This window comes from Alosa sapidissima, chromosome 3 (genome assembly GCF_018492685.1).
Source record: "Alosa sapidissima isolate fAloSap1 chromosome 3, fAloSap1.pri, whole genome shotgun sequence".
Classification (NCBI taxonomy): domain Eukaryota; kingdom Metazoa; phylum Chordata; class Actinopteri; order Clupeiformes; family Clupeidae; genus Alosa; species Alosa sapidissima.
In genome coordinates, this window is record NC_055959.1 from 16,374,644 (window position 1) to 16,396,087 (window position 21,444).

The following is a 21,444-nucleotide window of genomic DNA, read 5'->3' on the forward strand; positions in this document are numbered from 1 at the left end:
GTGAATGCAAACCCAAGTGCCTTTGTAATTACGGTGTCAGTGGAAACATATCAAGGGCATTGGGCTGGAGGGAGGGAGGGAGAGGATCAGGCAATTTTCACATTTACAGTAGATTTACAGAGTGTGCCTGTCTGTGTGTATGTTGCATTCATATTTGTGTGTGTGTGTATGATTCCTGTGATTATTGTGCATAAGCATTGTACTTGCATACAGTACCTCTCTAATACCTCTGTGTGTGTGTGTGTGTGTGTGTGTGTGTGTGTGTGTGTGTGCGTTAAGATCCTGACCCAGGAGGACTGGAACATGGTGCTGTACAACGGCATGGCCTCCACATCTCCGCTGGCCGCCCTCTACTTCGTGGCACTCATGACCTTCGGCAACTACGTGCTCTTCAACCTGCTGGTGGCCATCCTGGTGGAGGGCTTCCAGGCCGAGGTAAGGCCCAAGGGTGGACACCACGGAGCAGATTACTGTAATAGAAACTGAGCACCCGACACAAGCGCTCCTAAGGGCTGGTGGGGGGGGGGGGGTGCTGGGGTTTGGGGAGAAGTCTCTCATAAATGGTTTAGGGAGAGGCAAGCTTTCTGTGAGAGATTCTAATGTTGTTGGCTGCCATGGTTGGCTCTAGTATAAGAAATATTATACATTCACACAGACTCCAAAAATATCTAAGGGTGGGTGTTTCTTTTCTGCTTAAAGCAGTGATTTCTACAGGTGTGCCATAAACAGGTCTGTGGGTGAATGAATATGTATCAGTGATATAGTCACAGACCCGGCAAGTGAGGCGCGTATTATTCAGACAGAATAACTGCCCAGAGCTGTTCTCTGGTCTCCTGGGGCTTCCAGCAAAATAGGCTTTTGGGGAGGGTGTGTGTGCGTGTGTGTGTGTGTGTGCATGTGTGTGTGTGTGTGTGTGTGTGTGTGTGTGTGCACAGGCTGACCCTGTTCGGTAAAGCACATTTGTCATACGTGCACTGATTTTCTATTCGTTTTGCACCTGAAACAGGGAGATGCCAATCGCTCCTACTCCGACGACGACCGATCCTCCTGCAATTTCGACGAGACTGACAAACAGAAGGATCCCCTCCAGCTTTCAGGTTAGCAGATGTGGTGTCTGTGTGTGTGTGTGTGTGTGTGTGTATGGTGTGTGTGTGTGTCTCTGTGTGTGTGTGTATGTGTGTGTGTGTGTGTGTGTGTGAAAACAAACAGACCATGCACACTTCTACTCCCCAGGTGCATGAGTCACAAAGCATTCATGAAGAGTTACAAAAAATTCACATTGTTATAAGTCTATATAGTAATTTATACATACTTACTGTTGCACTCATAAAGTGGTACAGTATGATGTATCATAACAGAATTAATAATGCATCTTGATAATGGCACTGATGACATCTTTGTTGTCTTAAACTCTATGGGCTCTATGGAGCGTTTTCAGTATAGGGCTTATACTACAACATTGTACATACATTTATGTGTGCAGTCAAATGAATACATTTGTTTATAATGCTTTATGTATATTGGGTTTAAGTAAAATGTTGCCAACTTGAACATGGCTCACCGGACGCTAATCGATGGTGTTTTCAGACACCACCTCCCTTCACACCTGTGCTGGCTTGCTCTGTGGGGGTTGATTGCAAATTATGGTTCTGAATGTTGTGTGTGTGTCTCCGCTGACCCAAATATCACTCCGGAATAAGCCCACAAAAACAAAGACATACTCTCTAAGGGAAAACACACTTTTTTTATTTGAGCAGCAACATTTGAAACAGTTTCATCTCATTATACGGTACAAGGAGTTGGCCAGCTGTGGAAATTCATGCCTCAGAAGTTTTTGTAAAGTATATAAGCGTGATGCACTGAATAATGTATGCGCGCGTAGAGTCTCTCCCGCTGACTCAAGACAAACTTACAAGCTCACACAAGTTGTAGCGCGGCCTGTCGAGAAAGGCTTAGATGAAGCAACGAACGAACAAGGACATCAAATTTTAAACAGAGCAGGTGGTCGGTGCCATTTTCTTAATTTCACCCCATAAAGGCGGGATCACTCTCGTTCTCTCTGTTCCTCTCGGTCTCTCTGTTTCACGACTCAAGCTGTGTTCACATCTGTACAGCAGCACCGGGTGACATGGCACAGCGTGCCAAAAATAAAAAAAATATAAAAGCTTGCTGTGGTTCTCTGCCTCCCTCAGATCCAAAAATCTGCACCCTCACTCCAAACGGGCATCTGGACCTGGCGCCGTCCCCGGCCACTGTGGGGCTGTTCCCGGCCGAGCAGCTCACCTTTGCCCTGGGCCCCCGCAAGAGCAGCGTCAGCTCACTGGGTCGGACCGGCCTGGAACAAAGGCCGCTGGTAAGTGTGGGCTGCTACCGAATGAAGTGCCAAGAGTATCAAGTTCGGGATAGTTGGTCCATTGTGGATGTTTGTGAGTTAAATGTTACATGCAGTATTGTTTGGTACATGTAACAAGGATGATGTGAAGGCTAGACTATCCATGAACTAAACCTCTATTGTCACATAGAATTCCTCTTGCCCACACCAACCTTTGCATGTCTTACTCTGTCATATTCCATACTGCGCTGGCATTTAAACCCACTTTAATTTTCCCCTTTTCCCAGTGTCCAGGACGCGGCTCTCTGTACCACACCTGGGGCCGGCCCCTGCCCCAGACGTTGTGGCACCGCCGCTCCAGCTGGAACAGCCTGGGCCGCCCCACCCGGGCACTCGGGGTGGGTCTTGGCGGCGGTGGAGGTGGTGGTGGTGGGGGAGGGGGCAGCCTACGGCTTCGCGGCCCCCCTCAGTCCTACCTGGCCGAGCAGGAGTCCCTGCTGTCGCCTCCGCCCCTCCACCTGCCCCCGCACCTCCTCTCCCGGCACCTCTACCCGCGCCGCGAGCGCCGCGCCTACTCCCTGGAGCTGCCCGAGCTGCTGCAGGTGCCCCCGGGGCTGACCGGAGGGCCGCTGCTGCCCCTGCCCCCGCTGCACGCTCGCGTGCCGCGCAAGAAGAGCTTCTCGGAGGGCGTGGCCATCGAGCACCAGGACTGCAATGGCAAGACGCCGCTGTCGGCCCAGCAAAGGCTTCTCACAGAAGTCTATCCCCAGGTCAACACGCGCAAGGACAGGGAGGACCTCGATGACGAGCTGGACTATGTGAGTCTAAAGGGCCTATTGTTTAATGCGTACCAAACCTAGAGACAGAACAGGGGTTCTGTTGCTCATCTTCCAGGACAAGCTGAAGTTCCCAGTGAACACGTTTGCTGAACCAGCTATACTGTATAACCTACATCTGAATGAATAGGAATTTATGCATTTACTGTATGCATAATATAGATTTACATTATGATTTTTGAACATTGGCTAGATGTTTTGGCTCTGTTAAGGAATGACTTCTGGTTGTACTTGTGGTTGTTATGTTAGTTAGCAGATGGATGCTCTACGTGGAACAAATATGTCACTAAATAAGTTAACGACTCACCGTTGCTCACCATGGTTAATGGCTAACACATTTCATGTTTTATGGCCCAGGAGCACAGATTGAGGTAGTAGACTTTGATTGCTCTGTGGATTCTGATCATGTAGCATTGATTGTGTAAATACATGCTGCTCCTCTGAGCATTGCAGCGTTTAGCAAAAAGTGCTGTGGTGTAGTTGCCTACCAGCCATTTGGAAACTCTTCAGCGTTTTCCCAGGGAGTTTCAATGAAAGAAACCCAAGCCGAAAACCATGCCACCAAACAATGGGAGGATTTTAATTATATCTCTGTTCGCGGCGAAAGCTGGCAGATGGTAGTGGGCTATCTGATTTTAATTTACAGCTCTCATGTTGTGTGAGCAATTAAGAAAAGAATTAGCACATTTCCGCAGGGACATGGAAGTCCATTGGAAAAGGAGGTAAAAATTATTGTGAGCCATCGTTTTAACCCACGGACAGATTTAGAGTCTCATAAATTATTTTAAAAGGAAATCAATCACAGTGGTGGCCATGTTTGGATTCAGTGCAGGTAGCAGGTGTTTTGCTCACTCTGTCTAGCGCCGAGATAATGGGTTCTTTCTGTAATGTGAATGGGTGCAGATTTCATATGAGCTTAACAGGGGGCTTTGATGTGTTCTCGGCGTGCTATTTGATGTGTTGAAACAGACATTTTTGAACCAGGACCTTTTTGTTGTTGCAACTGATGGATGTATGAATCGAGGTGGATCAATGGATGATTGACTTTCTCCCCATACCGTACAGAGTTTGTGTTTCCGGATCCAGAAGATGATCGAGGTGTACCGGCCCGAGTGGTGTGAGGCTCGGGAGGACTGGTCCATCTACCTCTTCTCCCCCCGGAACAGGCGAGTCCCCATCCTCCTTCCCATCATGACTTCTGCTCTCCAGTAGTTATGATAAAAATGTGCTTGAAGATCACATGGCAGTTACTCTGCACTCTGGTTAACGAATCAGGTACATTTGGTAGATGCCAAATCAGGTTTTTCTTTTATATCCTCCATCCCCTGAGGATAGCAGCACTAGGAGAGGAGTACAAATTCATCTCTAGATTCCTAATTTGATGTGGACTGAGTGAGAAAAAAATAAAATCATCCACTTGGAGAAGCAATAACAGCTTGGAAGATCAGGAGCACCTGGCCAGAAGTCTCAGAGTCTCTTTCTCAACACACAAGACACAGGAAAGAGAGGGTAGTGACATGCCCAGTGAAGCAGCTGAGTCCATAGGATTAGCTGCAGCTATTTACCTATAGCCCCAGCTGTTCAGCGTAGCATCTCAGAGCCAATGAGCTTGTCAGTAAAAAAGCAAACAAGCTGATAGACCATCTGCACATAGTCCAGTCAAGGTATTTCATTGGGGGGAGGAGGTGGGGGCAGCCTTGCTACCCTTCTTTGGTACCCTGCTACCCTGATCAATGGTAGGAAGAGGTTGTTTGGGGCGGGGGGTGGTGGTGGGTGATTAAGGCATTGATCTGTGTCAGTTCAGCTCTCCTGTGATGGTTTTTGTCAACACGCAGAGTACACAAACAGTACAGATGATATATAAAGTTAGCAGTGTGTAGTTTCCCTTTTTTAATTACAGACATCTACCAGGATGGCTGTCAGAGGCTTTAAGAGTGTTCTGGCATGATTTAGATGTGGGGGGGGGGGCATAAGAAGTGAAGAGGAGTAAAGAATTGTGATATTTCCCATGGACTACTGTGTGTGTGTTCCAATCCAAATGCTCAATACTAAATGGCCCTTCTGTGTTCTTCCCCTTCCCTCCTTCCTGCTCTGCCCTCTGCCCTTGTCCTTGTCCTCCGCCTCTCTACAGGTTCAGGCAGATGTGTCAGTCCATCATAGCGCACAAGCTGTTTGACTATGTGGTTCTGGCCTTCATCTTCTCAAACTGCATCACGGTGGCCCTGGAGAGACCAAAGATTCTCCAGGGCAGTCTGGTGAGTCCAGCCTGCAAAGGGTAGCCCAAAGGGTCAAATCAGACCAGGCCAGGTCAGACGTGCGTACTACATCCACTGGACACAAAGAGCCGGGGACAGTATAACACAAACTACTGCTGGGAATATAGTGGTCAGCAGGAAGTCTGCAGATTTATCTCTGTATGTTGCAGCCTATTACAGGATCTCAAGCAAACGACAAAGAAAATTGTGCTTTATTTGAACCAAAACTAGATGTTCCGCATAGCGGTACAAAATATGACCGCCGCTCAGTCCTGTACATCCGTTCCGTGAAAATAAATCACACTTCAATTTGTCTCCATATTTTACTCCATCCCCCACTCTTGAAACTTTTGTGTATGCTTGTTTGGCATGCCTGAGTGTGTGTGTGCGGCTGCACAGAAAGTAGCCTACTGGTGCTGAAAAGGTGAATAGATTGTAGAATAGCCAAAGAAGATGTAGCATTGTTATAAAACCTTTAAAATCTCTAAACAATCACAAGTAGGGCAGTTCATCACAGTTCATCCATTGCAACTGGATTGATGAAAGGTCACTTACACCTGTAGGCTACATTGTATTTGGGAAAAGCAAAAGGTATCAGCATAATGTTATTTATTTATGTATTTATTTATTTATAAACAAAAACATCTCTGTCAGTTCCGTTTTCAACAGATATCAAAAACAAAGGTCATTTTTGGATGGATGGATTTTTTGTGAATGTTTCTTCTTCTACATAAGATTTTAGTCATCTTTAGTTCATGTAATACTTTATTGTCAATGCATAAATTAAGTAACAGCAGTCTGAAACGTTATTGTTAATGCACAAATTAAGTAACAGTAGTCTGAAACGAAATGTTGTTTTACATCTAACCAGTGGTGCAAATAATGAATCGGATACTTCACACACACATGCTTTTTAATTTCACAGACTACAACTACCAAGCTGGAATCAAAGCACATCGATTCCCCTCTCACACCCTGCACGCACTTAAAGGAGAATTCCGGTGTGATATTGACCTAAAGTGTATCGAAACATGATACCGAGTGTGAACGTATGTCTCATAGCCCATCTCGGCTTGTCCCCTGCACTCCAAAATCTGGCGCTAGTTAGCCGATGCTACCAACATCTTTTTCAATAGTGGTGCTTCGGCATCGGGCTAGCCATGCAAATAAATCACTGTTTTACACCCATTTACGAGGCTCAATGTATCTCCACACTTCATTGGTAGACTTCCGAGGGCCCTGACATTTAAAACGAGACATTGAGAACTTTGAAAAAGCACTGGTAGTTTACTTACAAGACGATTTATACAGACAGTATCTTCACGAAGTTTAGCGTTTGCAGCCATCTTGAATTTAGTCACGATAAGTCGAGCAACGAGTAAGAATGAACAGCTATGATAAGGGATCAGATTCCAAAAATAATTCAGTGGAAATGCATGGATTCCAGTTGCTGCTACTGGAAGAAACTGGAATCCATGCATTTCCACTGAATTATTTTTGGAATCTGATCCCTTATCATACCTGTTCATTCTTACTCGTTGCTCGACTTATCGTGACTAAATTCAAGATGGCTGCAAATGTTAAACTTCGTGAAGATACTATCTGTATAAATCGTCTTGTAAGTAATCTACCAGTGCTTTTTCAAAGTTCTCAATGTCTCGTTTTAAATGTCAGGGCCCTAGGAAGTCTACCAATGAAGTGTGGAGATACATTGAGCCTCGTAAATGGGTGTAAAACAGTGATTTATTTGCATGGCTAGCCCGATGCCGAAGCACCACTACTGAAAAAGTTGTTGGTAGCATCGGCTAACTAGCGCCAGATTTTGGAGTGCAGGGGACAAGTCGAGATGGGCTATGAGACATACGTTCACACTCGGTATCATGTTTCAATACACTTCAGGTCAATATCACACCGGAATTCTCCTTTAAAACAAAATAAACAGGCGTCTCAGTCTCACGCATGTATAGGCAAAACTGTATCAGACCGGTGTAATGTTGGTAAATCTTCCATTGCACAGAATGATTTTTGTAGCACGTGCAACAAATGACAGTCGAAAGATACAATTACAGTGCTGCTATCAATTTGCTTGGTATAACCGCATTTATAGTTTTCTACAAATGTAATCAATCAAATTGGCCTCCATCACTCAACCAACGCTAACGGTAACATTACCTAGGTCCTTATTGATATTATAAGAATAACGTACCCGCAGTAAAAACCAAGCATGTCCGATAAACATCCTCAGATTTATTTCGGCTTCAAGAAGAAATGGGAATTACATTTCATGTGAACATCGTCCTATCCTTATTAGACGTTCTCTTCGGTAAACTACAGTCCTTGTAGGAAGTGTCCATTGTTTTTCCAACCCACTTTTAACTTCCAACAAAATTACGTCTCACTGCAACGATGCGCCATCTAGTGGACAAACGACTACTTATCGCCAATACTGGAAATGCAGCCATGATGATGATGATGATGAATATTTATTTTGGCTTTCTTTTAATCCTACTGAATTTGTAATTATGTGTCGGCAGTTCTAATACCGATAGTATGTGGGTGCCTGTGTGTGTGTGCATGTGTATATGTGTGCAGCGCCATCTTCGCTAGCGGCGGTCATAATAAGACCAAAAAAACAAGTGAAGTAATAAAACTCATGTATGAATTGAAATAATCATTAAAGCAAATATACACCAAAAGGCAAAGGGAAACAGAAAGGGAATAACAAGCTAAACAAACAAGAAATAGCAGTGAGTCACAAATTGGACCATCAACAGAAAAACAGCATTAAATCCAGACCACTTGCAGCAGCGGCAGACACAGAATGCGCAAAATGTAGAACGTACCCGTCTACGCCCACAATCAGAATTGAAATAGAGCAGGTGATCAGCTGTCGGCTTCAAACCAAAGAGGCTATCATAAGGCTCATCTAGTAGGCTCAGACTGGTGACAGCCAACCAGAGTGCCCAAATCATTCACATATGGGAAAAAAGGGAGCCCAGCCGACTGTGTGTCATTCACAGCTAAATTCAAAAGGACAGGCAACCATGAAATAACAAAAACAGAAACTTAAGCCTATTTTTGCCTCGACTAAAATGAAAGCAAAATATATTAAAACAAATATGATAATGGTATATGAAATATACACTCCAATTATGTGGTTTTTTTCCAGCTCATCCAGGTCATCAATAATTGTAGCTGTCTTTCCTCATTTCAGTATTGTAAAGTATATAATATCCAATGTTATATTAAAGCCAATAGTGCTCCTCTCTGAGGACTGGAATTGGAGTGACCAGTTGAGTTCTGTCAATATCAGGATGCAGTTTTAATGTTTAATTAAGTTAGTTAACTCATTCTGTTGTAGTATTACTGCTGCTGACACTTTAAACAGCGATCATTATGTGATAACACACCATCACTGTATGGAGTCCATCTTCAGTCACAGGAACAGCCCCATGCTGTTTAAGTCCATGTAATCTCACCATGTTCCATTTCTCCACCCAGAGATTATGCACTCCTCCGCCCAGCTCTCACTCCCTGTCCTCCGTCTCTCTGTTCTCTTTTGTCCTCTCTTGTTCTCTCTCTCCTCTCTTGTTCTCTCTCTCCTCTCAGGAGCGGGTGTTCCTCACCATATCCAATTACATCTTCACCGCCATCTTTGTAGGGGAGATGACACTCAAGGTAAGTGTGTGTGTGTGTGTGTGTGTGTGTGTGTGTGTGTGTGTGTGTGTGTCCATATGTGTGTGTGTGTGTGTGTGTGTGTGTGTGGGGGGGGGGGGGGGCACAGCTCCAGATGTGGGGAGGCACAGCTCCAGATGTGGGGTTAGGGTGTGGGAGGAGGAGAAAGGGTGCGGGGAGATGTTTGCAAACAATTACCTCCTCTGTGAGCTCACAAGTCACGTCTGATTTCACCCCGGGGTGCATCTCCGGAGTATCATCATCGTCGTCGTCCCTGTGCGCCCCCCAGGTGCTGACCTCAGTATTGCATTTGCTGTCACTTTCAAGTTTCAAACATCTGTGTGCAAATACGCCTTAATTTTATGTGACATCATAGTCGACTCTCTCTCTTTCTCTCTCTCTCTCTCTCTCTCTCTCTCTCTCTCTCTCTCTCTCTCTCTCTCTCTCTCTCTGTATCTCTCTATCTCTGTCTCATAGCATTGGGGTGGGGCTGTGGGCTGCAATGCTGGTATGCCCTCTCTGTCCCTCTCATGATGAGCAATTAAGCAATGATATTAATTTGCGTCCGTTTCCTCTTTCAGGCGCAATCTCCCCATCGCTCCCATCCATTCAGCTGGGAGCGCTTGGCACTTGTGGCCCATCAATTATGTAACCCAATCAATTATTAAACCAGTAGAGCAGACGAGAGAGAGTCTCGTCAGAACTGCTAGCCAGACGACACACAGACACAGCCTGTGTGTGTTTGTGCATGTGCTTAGAGGAAGGAGAGAAGACAGAGAGAGAGAGAGAGAGAGAGAGAGAGAGAGAGAGAGATTGTCTGCTTTGTACACACCCCATATTACTCTCTGTGCAGGGGCCTCTCTAACTCTTAATCCTTTATGCATGGCAGTACTCATAACCATTTGTAGGGGTTTCTGGTCAAATGTGGAACAGTGGACGTTAGCCGACCACCATTAGTTTAGCTATTTTGCTCTCAGTCTTCTGCTGCATTAAACAGGCAATTATTCTCTGATTATGCAGGTCATGCCAGATTAGATCCATGGCTTGTCAGTGACTTTTCTCATAGTCTATTTCTTACTAAATGCTCCAAGACTATTTGTCCAGTTAGTGTGAAATTTGGCATATGCAGCCTGCAGCCTGACTTTATCAAATGTGCCAAAGGTGCCATTGTTAGTGCTATATAGCTCCAAGGCATTACTATACAAACACACTTAAGCAGCTCTCCTGAGCATCCACAACTACCTACTTCACTAGGATACCCAGTAAGGCTTGAGTCTCTTAAAAGCCAGGATCAAATATTGGGTAAAATCCATGTTCTAGACCACCATTGGTTAATAGATAGCCTCTTCTGTGGAAGGCATTCAGTAAATCTTTGTTTGGAACTGGAATTCCGTTCTTGTTTTTGTTTCGGTAGCCCTGACATGCAGACAAGCCAGCGACAGGTATATTGGTTTGAAACAACTGGATTCTACAGTTTTACTAAAGACTGGATACTACACAAAGCTCATCTGGCCTCTCCCGTAGTCCAATCAATTTTAATGAAGCTTAGTTGTGTTTGAAACTCACATTTTGGTTCTCAGGAAGTCATGAGTAAGTCTTGTCTTGCAGGGATGTGGTCACATGTTAGCACTCTGATCTTGTAGTTGCGTTTGATTTTGGATATTATACCTATTCTGAACATCCTCTATTTTTTCCCATCTTGTGTGAACTACACACAGTGTTGGGCACAGTTCTCTCATCTTGACTCACACTCCAAATGAGATGGCATGGTCCTCGCAGGGGCTCCTCGAGCCTAGGCATCACACAGTGTCCACTCTTTACATCAGTCCACAGGCTGTCGTTTGAAACCGCAACGAAAGAAAAGAGAGTGCACAGCTGAGACTCTTTACTCCTCCTTCCCCCTGTCTGAGAACGAGAAGATGAAACGGTGCCCTGTGGTCATATGAGGACATCTGAAGCGCCGCTGTAGTCCAGGAAGCAGCGCTTATGTTCAGCTGTGTGTGTGGGTGTGTGTGTATGTGTGTTTGGGGTTGGGGGGGGGTGGGGGCAGCTATCTATTTTGAGGCTACGCTGTGTGTTGTTAGTGAGGCTTAACTCTAGGGAGCAGGTGCAGCAGTGTCAAAGAAATGCAGACCATTATCAGTCTGGTGTGTGTGTGTGTGTGTGAGAGAGAGTGAGAGAGAGAGAGCGAGAAAAAAAAAGAGTGTGTGGGTCTATGTGTATGTGTGTGGGAGAGATAAAGACAGAGAAGAAGAATGTAGTGGCAAGAGAGGGAAGAGGGAAGAGAGGAAAGAAGGGAAGTGTGAGATAGAGAGAGAGAGAGAGACAGAAAGGAAGAATGAGAGGATGATGTAGTGGTCGTAAACATAGCAGACTTCAGTGGCAGCTCACCGTCTGTGTTGCTGCCGCTGCTCAGCTGCGTGGGGTCAGTGGCCCGGCCTCACCCAGGCTGGCCCGCTCGGCCCTCACCCGCACCCTCTCCGTGTCACTCGTCTCGTTAGCGTCACCCGTCTCTGCCCACACCACGCGGCCGCAGGACCCCACAGCTGCCCCTACACTTCCCTCTCCTCTCCCTCATATATCTCTTCTTCCCTTGCCCTTCTCTTTCCCTCTCTTCCATCGTTGCTCCCTTACTCTCCTCTCGGCTTGCTGGCGCTCGCTCTCTTTTTTTTTTGGCTACATTGTCCTAATTTGGTCTCTCTCTTCCCACCACCTCTTTCATCTCTCTCTTCCTGTTCTCATTTCAGCTCAATTCTCCGTGTCCAAGCTGAGGTTTCGTAATAATTAGTTTGGTCCGAGGCGGATACGTGAAGACATTTGAGCTACATTTGATATTAGCTGAAAAATGTAATGGGCATTGTTAGTCGGTTTAACACTCTTGTAGTGTTAAAGGTTAATCATTTTGAGGTATAATATGTATAATTTTGCCCAGATAAGACACATCTTGTATTAACCATACTATGGTGACTTTTTGCCACAAAAAAAACCCACAATCCATGTGGCAACCAGCTTTGTGCCTCTTTTTGTGGACCCCGCTATTCTTTAATTTTACAGCATTCATTGACTTCATTCATTGACTTCATTCATTGACTTTTATTTTACAACATTCATCAATTCGTGCATGCATGCCCTTGTCATAATGCCATTGTCATAATGCCATCAGCACTTTCTTAATACTCATACAAAGGATATATAGCCACTCTCAGAGTGAATAAAATCTACAGAAACTTTCATATGATACTAAATGCCTTGTGGCTGTGGTACACACAGGCATAAACATAAAGGCAATCAGAAAGAAGAATGAAGAAAGAAAAAAAAAATGCATTAGCATATATATTCCCTGCCCCGTGTAGTAACCTTATACTGTAGCTGATGACATTTTGCTAAATCTATAGGCAGGAACTTATTGTACATCTGAATTAACCTGATCTAAACATTTTTAATTTATAACACGTGTGTAATGCATATACTGATGGCTCTGTGATCAGGGAGATTCATTTTGAATATAGACCGGTCATTTGTCTTAACATTGATAATAATGTATTGATTATATCCCACTTTATTACAATTCAGATTGACTCTGAAACATTGTGCCCCAGCTATATGCACTGCTGACATCTGCATTACCACAATCAAAGTTTCCATCTCAGTCTGTCAGTGTGGGTCATACCATGGCATGTGTTTGATTCTGGTTTATGACTATATTGTAGCCAACGGATGAAATTGGCCACTAACTGCTGTTAACTCCCTCCTGATGGTCATCTCCCCTGTGCAGGTGGTGTCGATGGGGCTGTATCTGGGCGAGCAGGCCTACCTCCGTAGCAGCTGGAACGTTCTAGATGGCTTCTTGGTCTTTGTATCGCTCATCGACATTGTGGTTTCCATGGCGGGCGGGGCCAAGATTCTAGGTGTGCTGCGGGTACTCCGGCTCCTCCGGACACTGCGCCCCCTTAGGTACTATGGGGTTACTGCAGCTTTCATTATGTGGCCCCAGTGCCAATTACACTGTGGCGCCAGCATGTCTAATTAACCAATAGTGCACAACATACATTACATCTAGTCAGTACACATGGGCCTACATGTTACCATTACTGTTTAAAAATATAAACATACTCTTGTCCCTTCATCCAGAGCACATTAAGCTCACAACATCAGATAAGCAGCTAATAATTTGAAATAGATATTTTTGACCACACATGCTGACCCACGCAAAATGTATTGTAATTTCTTCTGTACTGTAGTAGTGTAATATTTAATATGGTTTGTAAGATGCTTAACATAAAAGCCTCTGCTAAATAGCTCAACTTAAATATATTATAATTGAATCAACTCTAACATATCTCACATATTTCTTTGGCTGTCTTTGAGATTTCAAAGTACAAACGTGTTGTTTGTGTCCATGTGTCTGTGTGTTGTGCTGCTGCTGCTGCTGCAGGGTTATCAGTCGAGCTCCGGGCCTGAAGCTGGTGGTCGAGACGCTGATCACTTCTCTGAAGCCCATTGGAAACATTGTGCTGATCTGCTGCGCTTTTTTCATCATCTTCGGCATCCTCGGAGTCCAGGTGAGCCTCAGGCGCTCTCTGCCTGTTTCTTTCCATCCTCTGCTATATCTCTCTCTCTCTCTCTCTCTGTCTCTCTTTCTCTCTCTCTCTCTCTCTCTCTCTCTCTCTCTCTTTCTCTCTTTCTATCACATGCACACACACAGACAGACACCCACAGAGGTGCACTCCCACTCAACTGAATTGATAAAATTACTCAGTACCTACCAGGAGGATTTTACAGTGTTGTAAATTGAGTAAACAAGGCATTTGGAATCCCACTGACAGCTTTTTGTGGTGTGTGTGTGTGTGTGTGTGTGTGTGTGTATGTGTGTGTGTTGTGCCTCACCAGCTTTTCAAAGGGAAGTTTTTTCACTGCCTGGGTCCAGATGTCAAAAACATCACCAACAAGTCCGACTGTCTCCTGGCCAATTACAAATGGGTCCATCACAAGTACAACTTTGACAACCTTGGGCAGGTTTGTCTTTCACTTTTACACTTTGAAGTCAGCAAATGGAGGAAATGCTTCATACATACAGCATGCTTGCTGTAGAGTACAGGCATTGTTTATGCCTCTTTCTGTGTATTTCATGTACATAACTCATACTAATGTAATGTAATTTTGCAGCCTGACATTACATTACACAGATCTTGTTACAGTGTAATTTAATTATTAAATTGAATGTTGCACTCTGAATACCAATGACAAGCATCACACCAATGCTTTACATAGGGATAGATTTAGGATTGGGGTTAATGTTATATAAACAAAGTTATGATACTGAACTAACTGCAACATATGCAGTACAGTGCAAAAAAGTCCATAAAAATAATCAATCCAATAGTCTCTTCTTATGCTGGACTGTATTCTGATTATATGCTTTTTTTTTCTCATTCTCCATGGCCGTCTGCTTAGATTTGCATATCTGAGTCTTATTATGTATTGTACACACTCTCTCTATTGTGTGTTCCTGCTATTTTTCCTGCTACTGTAGTGTTCATCTATTCTGTATTGATCTCTTTGCTTTTTTCCTGTTCATGTTGCTTTCCAGTATGTCAATATAAAGTGATATGTTCTGTTTTTGCTTTACAATATACAGTATTTCCTCAGTTATGCTCCTGTTTATAATTTTTAGTCATGCACTGTCCCTGTTGTACCTGTTTTTTCAGGTGTGTGTGTGTGTGTGTGTGTGTGTGTGTGTGTGTGTGTGTGTGTGTGTGTGTGTGTGTGTGTGTGTGTGTGTGGGGCACATTTGTGTTTGTGTTACTTGGTCTCCTTGACTGCTCATCTTCCCCCATTCTCCTGTGTAGGCTCTGATGTCCCTGTTCGTCCTGGCCTCTAAAGATGGCTGGGTCAACATCATGTACCATGGCCTGGACGCTGTGGGTGTGGACCAGCAGGTGAGGCCTTAAAGATTCAATAAAGATGCTCTCTTTGGGCTGTATTTTGCACCCTGGCGCATGGCGTAAAACTCATTTCCCCCCCGAGCAAAGTTTAATTCCTTATTTTGCACGTTTATTTTTTAAACAATGCGCCCAGGGGTGTGGCAATTAACAACTTAGGGAGTGGCTTAGCGCATTGTCTAAAAATCGCTATTGTACACCTGGTCAAAAGTCTATGGTGAGTTGTTTATATGTTATTTTAAGAGCACATTGTCAACAGTCACATTGGCGGGTGCACCTATCATCCATGAACACACACCAGTGCACGTCCACGCAAAACATTACAAATTGCACGATTACAATGGGAAACATAATTAGAATAAAGATATTACGAAATACTGTACATCGAATAGTTATTCACCATCATTTGCAAATTGGTAATGACGGTTAAAAGTGATTAGGGGAGAGGCGAGAGACACGTATGGAGCACAGCTGAAGACGCACTGTCACGAGATATAAGCAACTCCTCTGCAGCATAAATGTTTTTTATTCAGTCATTTGAGCAATATTAGGGTAAGTGTTGCTTTTTCCAGCCTATGTTTTCGATGGTAACCCATTATCAGTCAATAGTGAAAGTAACTGCATATAACTGTCTTGTCGTTGACTGACACCATGGTGAAGTTAGTTTCACTTTGCCAATGAGTTCAAATATGTGAAGGCTATGCTAGGTTTTAGTAAAGCATGGTTTAGTGGAATGACTATTCCATACGGTCTCGCAAGCAGCCTCCTTCAAATGCGCCGTTGAATGTCAAAATACCGATGCATTTATTTGACATCGCGCTTTGCGCCGGTAAAGGGAATGGCAGATGTCATTCTCATTGGTTTAAATGGTGTTATACGCCCCAAACACACCCATGACTGATTAAAAAACCTAGGAACACCTTGTTGCGCCATGCGCTCAACGTTTGATAACGAAAACCCTCCCAATGTGGACTGGACACATCCTACTAAATTTGAATAAGCTTTTGACGAGTGACGATGCACTTTTGACTGTCATGATAGGGCCCTTTATCTTTTAATGCTATTTTTGTCATTTATTTTGCAGCCCATCTCTTCTCTTGTCATTTGCCCCCTTAAATTGCACATCTGACTGGCATATTGTTCTCCTACTAGTTGCTGCCCTACAGTATGTGTCAGATGCTCTCTCAGACATTCAGACTGTCTCTTTATGGCATTGTACTGCTGTGATCGTGTGCATGAGTTTGTGTGTGTGTGTGGGAGAGAGAGAGAGAAAGGGTGAGAGAGTGTGGTGGGGGGGGGGTTATACAGCGTCTGTGCATGTGTGTACTGCTCTCCACTTTTCCTGGTAATGGAAATATCACAAACAATAAGTCTGAACGACTTGTTTCACAATGACTTCATTTGGGGCCTCTCATCTCTGGCTGCAATGCTGATGCTCACTCACTCACACACACACACACACACACACACACACACACACACACACACACACACACACACACACACACACACACACACACACACAGATTGCTTCAGTGAGACGAGTTATACAGAGCCATGGATACCTCTCCCGCCACTCTGCTCTGGTTCCTGAGCCTGCATGGCTGCAGCTTATTTCTTATGATTACAGGGCTCAATATTTCCTCTGATTATATGTATTGTCACATTACCCCCGCTCACTTGTTCTGATCTGGGAACATGAGACAAAAATATAAAATTGAAATGGATGCCTGAAATAGAAAAGAAACTTTTGGACTGAGATTTTGTGACTGAGATGTTCTAATCTTTTCTGATTAATCAGTGCAGACAGTAAAAGCAATGTGTGTGTGTGTGTTTGTGTGTGTGTGTGTGTGTGTGTTGTGTGTGTTCCTTCAGCCTGTGACCAACAACAACCCGTGGATGCTGCTCTACTTCATCTCGTTCCTGCTCATCGTCAGCTTCTTCGTGCTCAACATGTTCGTGGGCGTGGTGGTGGAGAACTTCCACAAGTGCCGCCAGCACCAGGAGGTGGAGGAGGCCAAGAGGAGGGAGGAGAAGAGGCTCCGCCGCATGGAGAAGAAGAGACGGAGTGAGTGGAGGGAGGAGGAGGAGGGAGGAGGAGGAGGAGGAGGGGAAGATGTCAGAGCCAGTTTCCCCTTTTTTCAGCCTTTCCCATTGTTGGGCTTTAGCACTTTTTATTGTAGCGTATTATTCTCTGTTTGCTAAGTAGATTGCTTGATCCATAGAATCTCGATATACAGTACAGGCAAACAAACAGCTTTTAAAACTAGTGTGCAGCCAGAGTTATGAGAAAGAAATGTTGAGAACGCTGACAATGGGCCAAATGGAGAATGGAGAATAAGCGATCAATATGTAACCAAGAGCACAGTCAAAGGTGAAGTCCTGTGCTGGAACAATTAATTGCATATTAAAACATATTATTTAGCATATGCAGCTACCCGAGGCTCCTTGGGAGGTGAACTTCAGTGTGAGCAGCATGTTTTGTAGCCAACTGAGCCAGAGTACAGAGAAAGCAGACGGTGCAAAGACAGGTGGTCCTCACAGGCTAATACTGTACATGGCTTGTGCTGTTTGGCTATCCCTGTGTGAAGTCCTCACTTTATTCTCTTGTACACGCTCTTCTGTAACATCTGTGATGCTTGTCTTCATGACTCTTCTTCCCCTACTTCTTGCTCCAGAGGCTCAGAAGTTGCCCTATTACTCCAGCTACAGCCCTGTGCGTCTGATGATCCACAACCTGTGCACCAGCCACTACCTGGACCTCTTCATCACCTTCATCATCTGCGTGAACGTGGTCACCATGTCCCTGGAGCACTACAGCCAGCCTCACGTAAGAGTCTAGCCCAGGGCCCAGGAGGCCTGCCCTGGAGTTTTACTGGCCTGTGTGTGTGTGTGTGTGTGTGTGTGTGTGTGTGTGTGTGTGTGTGTGTGTGTGTGTGTCCTGTTCTCATTGAGTTTTGTCATATTTTCTTTAGTGTCTGCATGCCCTCTTCTGTCTAGTCCCTCTCACTCTCTTGAGTTCTGTCCAGCTGTCCGTCCAGTGTCTGTCTACTGTTTGCATTAGCCATCTTGTAGGTGCAAATCATGTGTGTGTGTGAGTGTGTGTGTGCATCTCTCCCTGTTCCTTCTCTCGTCTCTGTCTAGATCCTTGTCTGTTTGCCTGCCTGTCTGTCTTTCCACATCTGTGTGCTGAAATAAACATGTCAGTTAGCATGTAAGCATTTGTGTGGGGAGAAAGGATGACGGTGATTTTGTGTGGTGAATTGGTTGTTTTTTGTTGTTGTTGTTGTTGTTGTTGTTTTGCATTTAGTGCTTGGTTAGTGTTTGTCTTTTGGATGGTTGCGGTTCTGTTGTCAAACTGCATGTTCTGTCCTCCAAGTGTTTCTGCTGCTCAGCCCATCTCTCTGTGAACTATTCCTCTGCCTGCCATGCAGATCCTATAGCTCTGAGCTTTGTGTGTATTAGCACAAATCCAATAGATAGGGACATCTTATTTTTTGTCATGTGGTCCTGGAGCATTTGTAATTCTTCTCTCTATCTACTTCTTTCTTTCTTTCCCTCTCTCTGTCTCTCTCTCCCCCTCTTTCTCTGTCTCCCTCCTCTTCCACACCTGAAGTCCCTGGAGATAACACTGAAGTACTGCAATTATTTTTTCACCACAACCTTTGTGCTGGAGGCTGTTCTGAAGCTCATCGCCTTCGGAGTCCACCGCTTCTTCAAAGACAGGTACTGCCACTGAAGCACCAGCCCCCAGAACTCTAAAAAAACAGAGCCGTGCGCTCCTCCCTCTCCCTTTCCCTCTCTCTCTCTATCTCTCTCTCTCTTTCTCTCTCTCTGTCTCTCCCTCTCTTTCTCTGTTGTACCTCTAAATAGATGTATCACTGATAAATTAGAGGGAGATATTGCCAGTTGCACTGTCTGCCTTCCCCACTCTCCGACTGCAGCGCGCTCTAACTTGCTGTCAGCTTGTCTATTTATTTCTCTTTTATTTTCTATTATCTTCAATTTCCGATTGAAATGTAGAAATAAATTGCTTACCAGTGCTGGGAGAGGTCTCCCTTCCAACTGAGGCGAGAGGAAAGTTTAAACGAGTTGTTTATCACAGCTCTTTCAGGAAACACAACTCTGTCTCCTACACTCTATGGCATTCATCCAGTGAAACCACTCAAGCTCACTTGAATACTTTGGAGGGTAGCTACTCTGGCTTTATGCTGTGTCATCTGTTGCTATAGTAATAAAGAGTGTCAAATTAAAGTGTGTGAATCAAATGAATGTAGGATCTGTTCACGTCTAAGAAGCATTTTAATTTGATTAGACAAGACGGCAGTAAATGATTGATGGGATCAAATTAATTAAATCCGCTTCAGTTCATCAGGATTGGTTTACATAGAATTGAACTGAAAATTGGCATTGCATTAATTGAAATCAAAACGGAATAGAGTTTTGCAGTTTGCCTTCTAGCGCTGTATTGGAGTCTTATATTGCATTACTGTAACACAAGAGTCGCAGTCGCAATCGCAGTGTTTACAGGACATGCTTTCTTTAGTTTCTTCCATTAGAACAAAAAAAATAACATTTAAAAATACTGCACCGTTGTTTGACATATGGGCCAAACTGTAACTAAGAGCATCGGTTGGGACGGCAACAGGCTCATTCAGATGGTGACATATCAATGAGATGAATAGAAAGAGCAGTTTGGCCCCTGGGCACCATTTAGAACTAGATAAATACAGCCTAATACTTTCTCCTCACACCTCCCGCATCGTGTTAGTCAGTGTCCCTGTGAGGAATGGCGCCTCCAAATTTAGTGTTGCCGTCTCCGTGGGGGAACAACACGCTGGCATAAAAAATGAGGACAGGATTTCAATATGGCATCAATGAGAGGCTAACCACGGTGAAAAGTGTGAGGAGCCCATAGAGAGCCTAAGAGGATAGAGGATTCAGGGATTAGTGTTTGGGCCAACCACTTGTCAAACGCATACACCAGGCTTACAGCGTGCGAAACGCTTGCATTGCATTCAGGGCATCGAGCGCTATAGTGTTTGTGCGTTCAGCCCCTCCTGGATCTCATGCTAATCGGACAGCTCAACGCTCCCACTCCCACTCTCTCTCTCTCTCTCTCTCTCTCTCTCTCTCTCTCTCTCTCTCTCTCTCTCTCTCTCTCTCTCTCTCTCTCTCTCTTTCTCTCTCTCCCCCAATCAACCTGTCCGTCCCTTCTGCAGGTGGAACCAGTTGGACCTGGCCATCGTGCTGCTGTCGGTGATGGGCATCATACTGGAGGAGATCGAGATCAGCGCCGCACTGCCCATCAACCCCACCATCATCCGCATCATGAGGGTGCTACGCATAGCACGCGGTAAGGCCTTTTCACCATCACTGCCCCTTAGATGCCTGGTATGGTGCCCACCTTGGGTCTATGCCTCCCAGACCCTGGCATGACCAAGAGTATCAGCACAAACCCTCCTGTCACAGTTTTGCCCACCTCAGCTGCATGCCCCACAACCCTATGCCATCCAGTGTCACCCTAACTAGATTCGGCGTCACCCCTGTTGGCCTGTGTCTAAAACAAGCTCCTCTGCGGCTGTAGCTACCCTTCTGGCTCTCTCAGAACGTCCTGTCTGTTCATGTTACTCCTTTTCTTTTTCAGTCAATGGCAGTTCTTCCTCTTTCTTTCGTGCATGCTTTATCAGTAATTCACTCTCCCTTTCAACCTGTTGTTTCTTTTATCTTATGTCTTTCTTGCGCATCTCTGTCTTCCACTTTGAAACACACACATTTGCAAGAACCCCCCCCCCCCCCCCCCCCCCACACACACACACACACACACACACACACATACATATATATATCTTTATCACTCTCACAGTCTTTCTGTACATCTTTTCCCCTGGCTGCCTTTAATGTATGACTGTTGTCCTTGTGTCCCTAGTGCCTGGTCATTATGACGCTGTGGCAATATGAGCTGCTCACACTAAAGCTCTATTAGGCCCAGATGATATTTTGTAAAGGGTAAATTATGTAATGAACAAACAGTCCCCAGATTGATTTGTCAGCCTGGCTAATTCATCTTGCTCTACCCTCTCAACTGAAGGTGTCACTGCACCAGAGTCGTGTTGCCGTCCTGTTTCTTGCACAGCTGTGTGTGTGTGAGAGTGTGAGTGTGTGTGCCCCAGCGCCTGAAGTGTTTTGTGTGCATGTGTCCTTATGTGTCTCTTCGTGTAGGTGTGTGAAATGTTTAATTTTAGCTGTGACCTTTGTCAAGAGCTTCATTACCTCCTTGGGCTGAAATTGAACCAGAGGGGATCCCTACAACTCTCCCATCCATAATCCCATGCCCTTTTGTCTCGATGTTCTCCATTCATAAAACCTCTCTCTCTCTCTCTCTCTCTCTCTCTCTCTCTCTC

At 44.8% G+C, this 21,444-nt stretch overlaps 1 protein-coding gene across 1 annotated transcript in view; it reads left to right on the forward strand.

Annotated features, from left to right (window-relative positions):
- The window catches only part of LOC121704912 (voltage-dependent T-type calcium channel subunit alpha-1I-like), a 153,635-nt gene that overhangs the window by 116,858 nt on the left and 15,333 nt on the right, over window positions 1–21,444 (forward strand). The window contains exons 16-30 of the mRNA XM_042085460.1: window positions 280–435; window positions 1,007–1,097; window positions 2,193–2,353; window positions 2,620–3,150; window positions 4,234–4,334; window positions 5,300–5,423; window positions 9,033–9,101; window positions 12,874–13,052; window positions 13,534–13,660; window positions 13,989–14,114; window positions 14,948–15,037; window positions 16,916–17,108; window positions 17,719–17,870; window positions 18,657–18,766; window positions 20,263–20,434. Coding sequence (XP_041941394.1) covers window positions 280–435; window positions 1,007–1,097; window positions 2,193–2,353; window positions 2,620–3,150; window positions 4,234–4,334; window positions 5,300–5,423; window positions 9,033–9,101; window positions 12,874–13,052; window positions 13,534–13,660; window positions 13,989–14,114; window positions 14,948–15,037; window positions 16,916–17,108; window positions 17,719–17,870; window positions 18,657–18,766; window positions 20,263–20,434 — 2,382 coding nt within the window. The remainder of the gene's footprint in view (window positions 1–279; window positions 436–1,006; window positions 1,098–2,192; window positions 2,354–2,619; window positions 3,151–4,233; window positions 4,335–5,299; window positions 5,424–9,032; window positions 9,102–12,873; window positions 13,053–13,533; window positions 13,661–13,988; window positions 14,115–14,947; window positions 15,038–16,915; window positions 17,109–17,718; window positions 17,871–18,656; window positions 18,767–20,262; window positions 20,435–21,444) is intronic.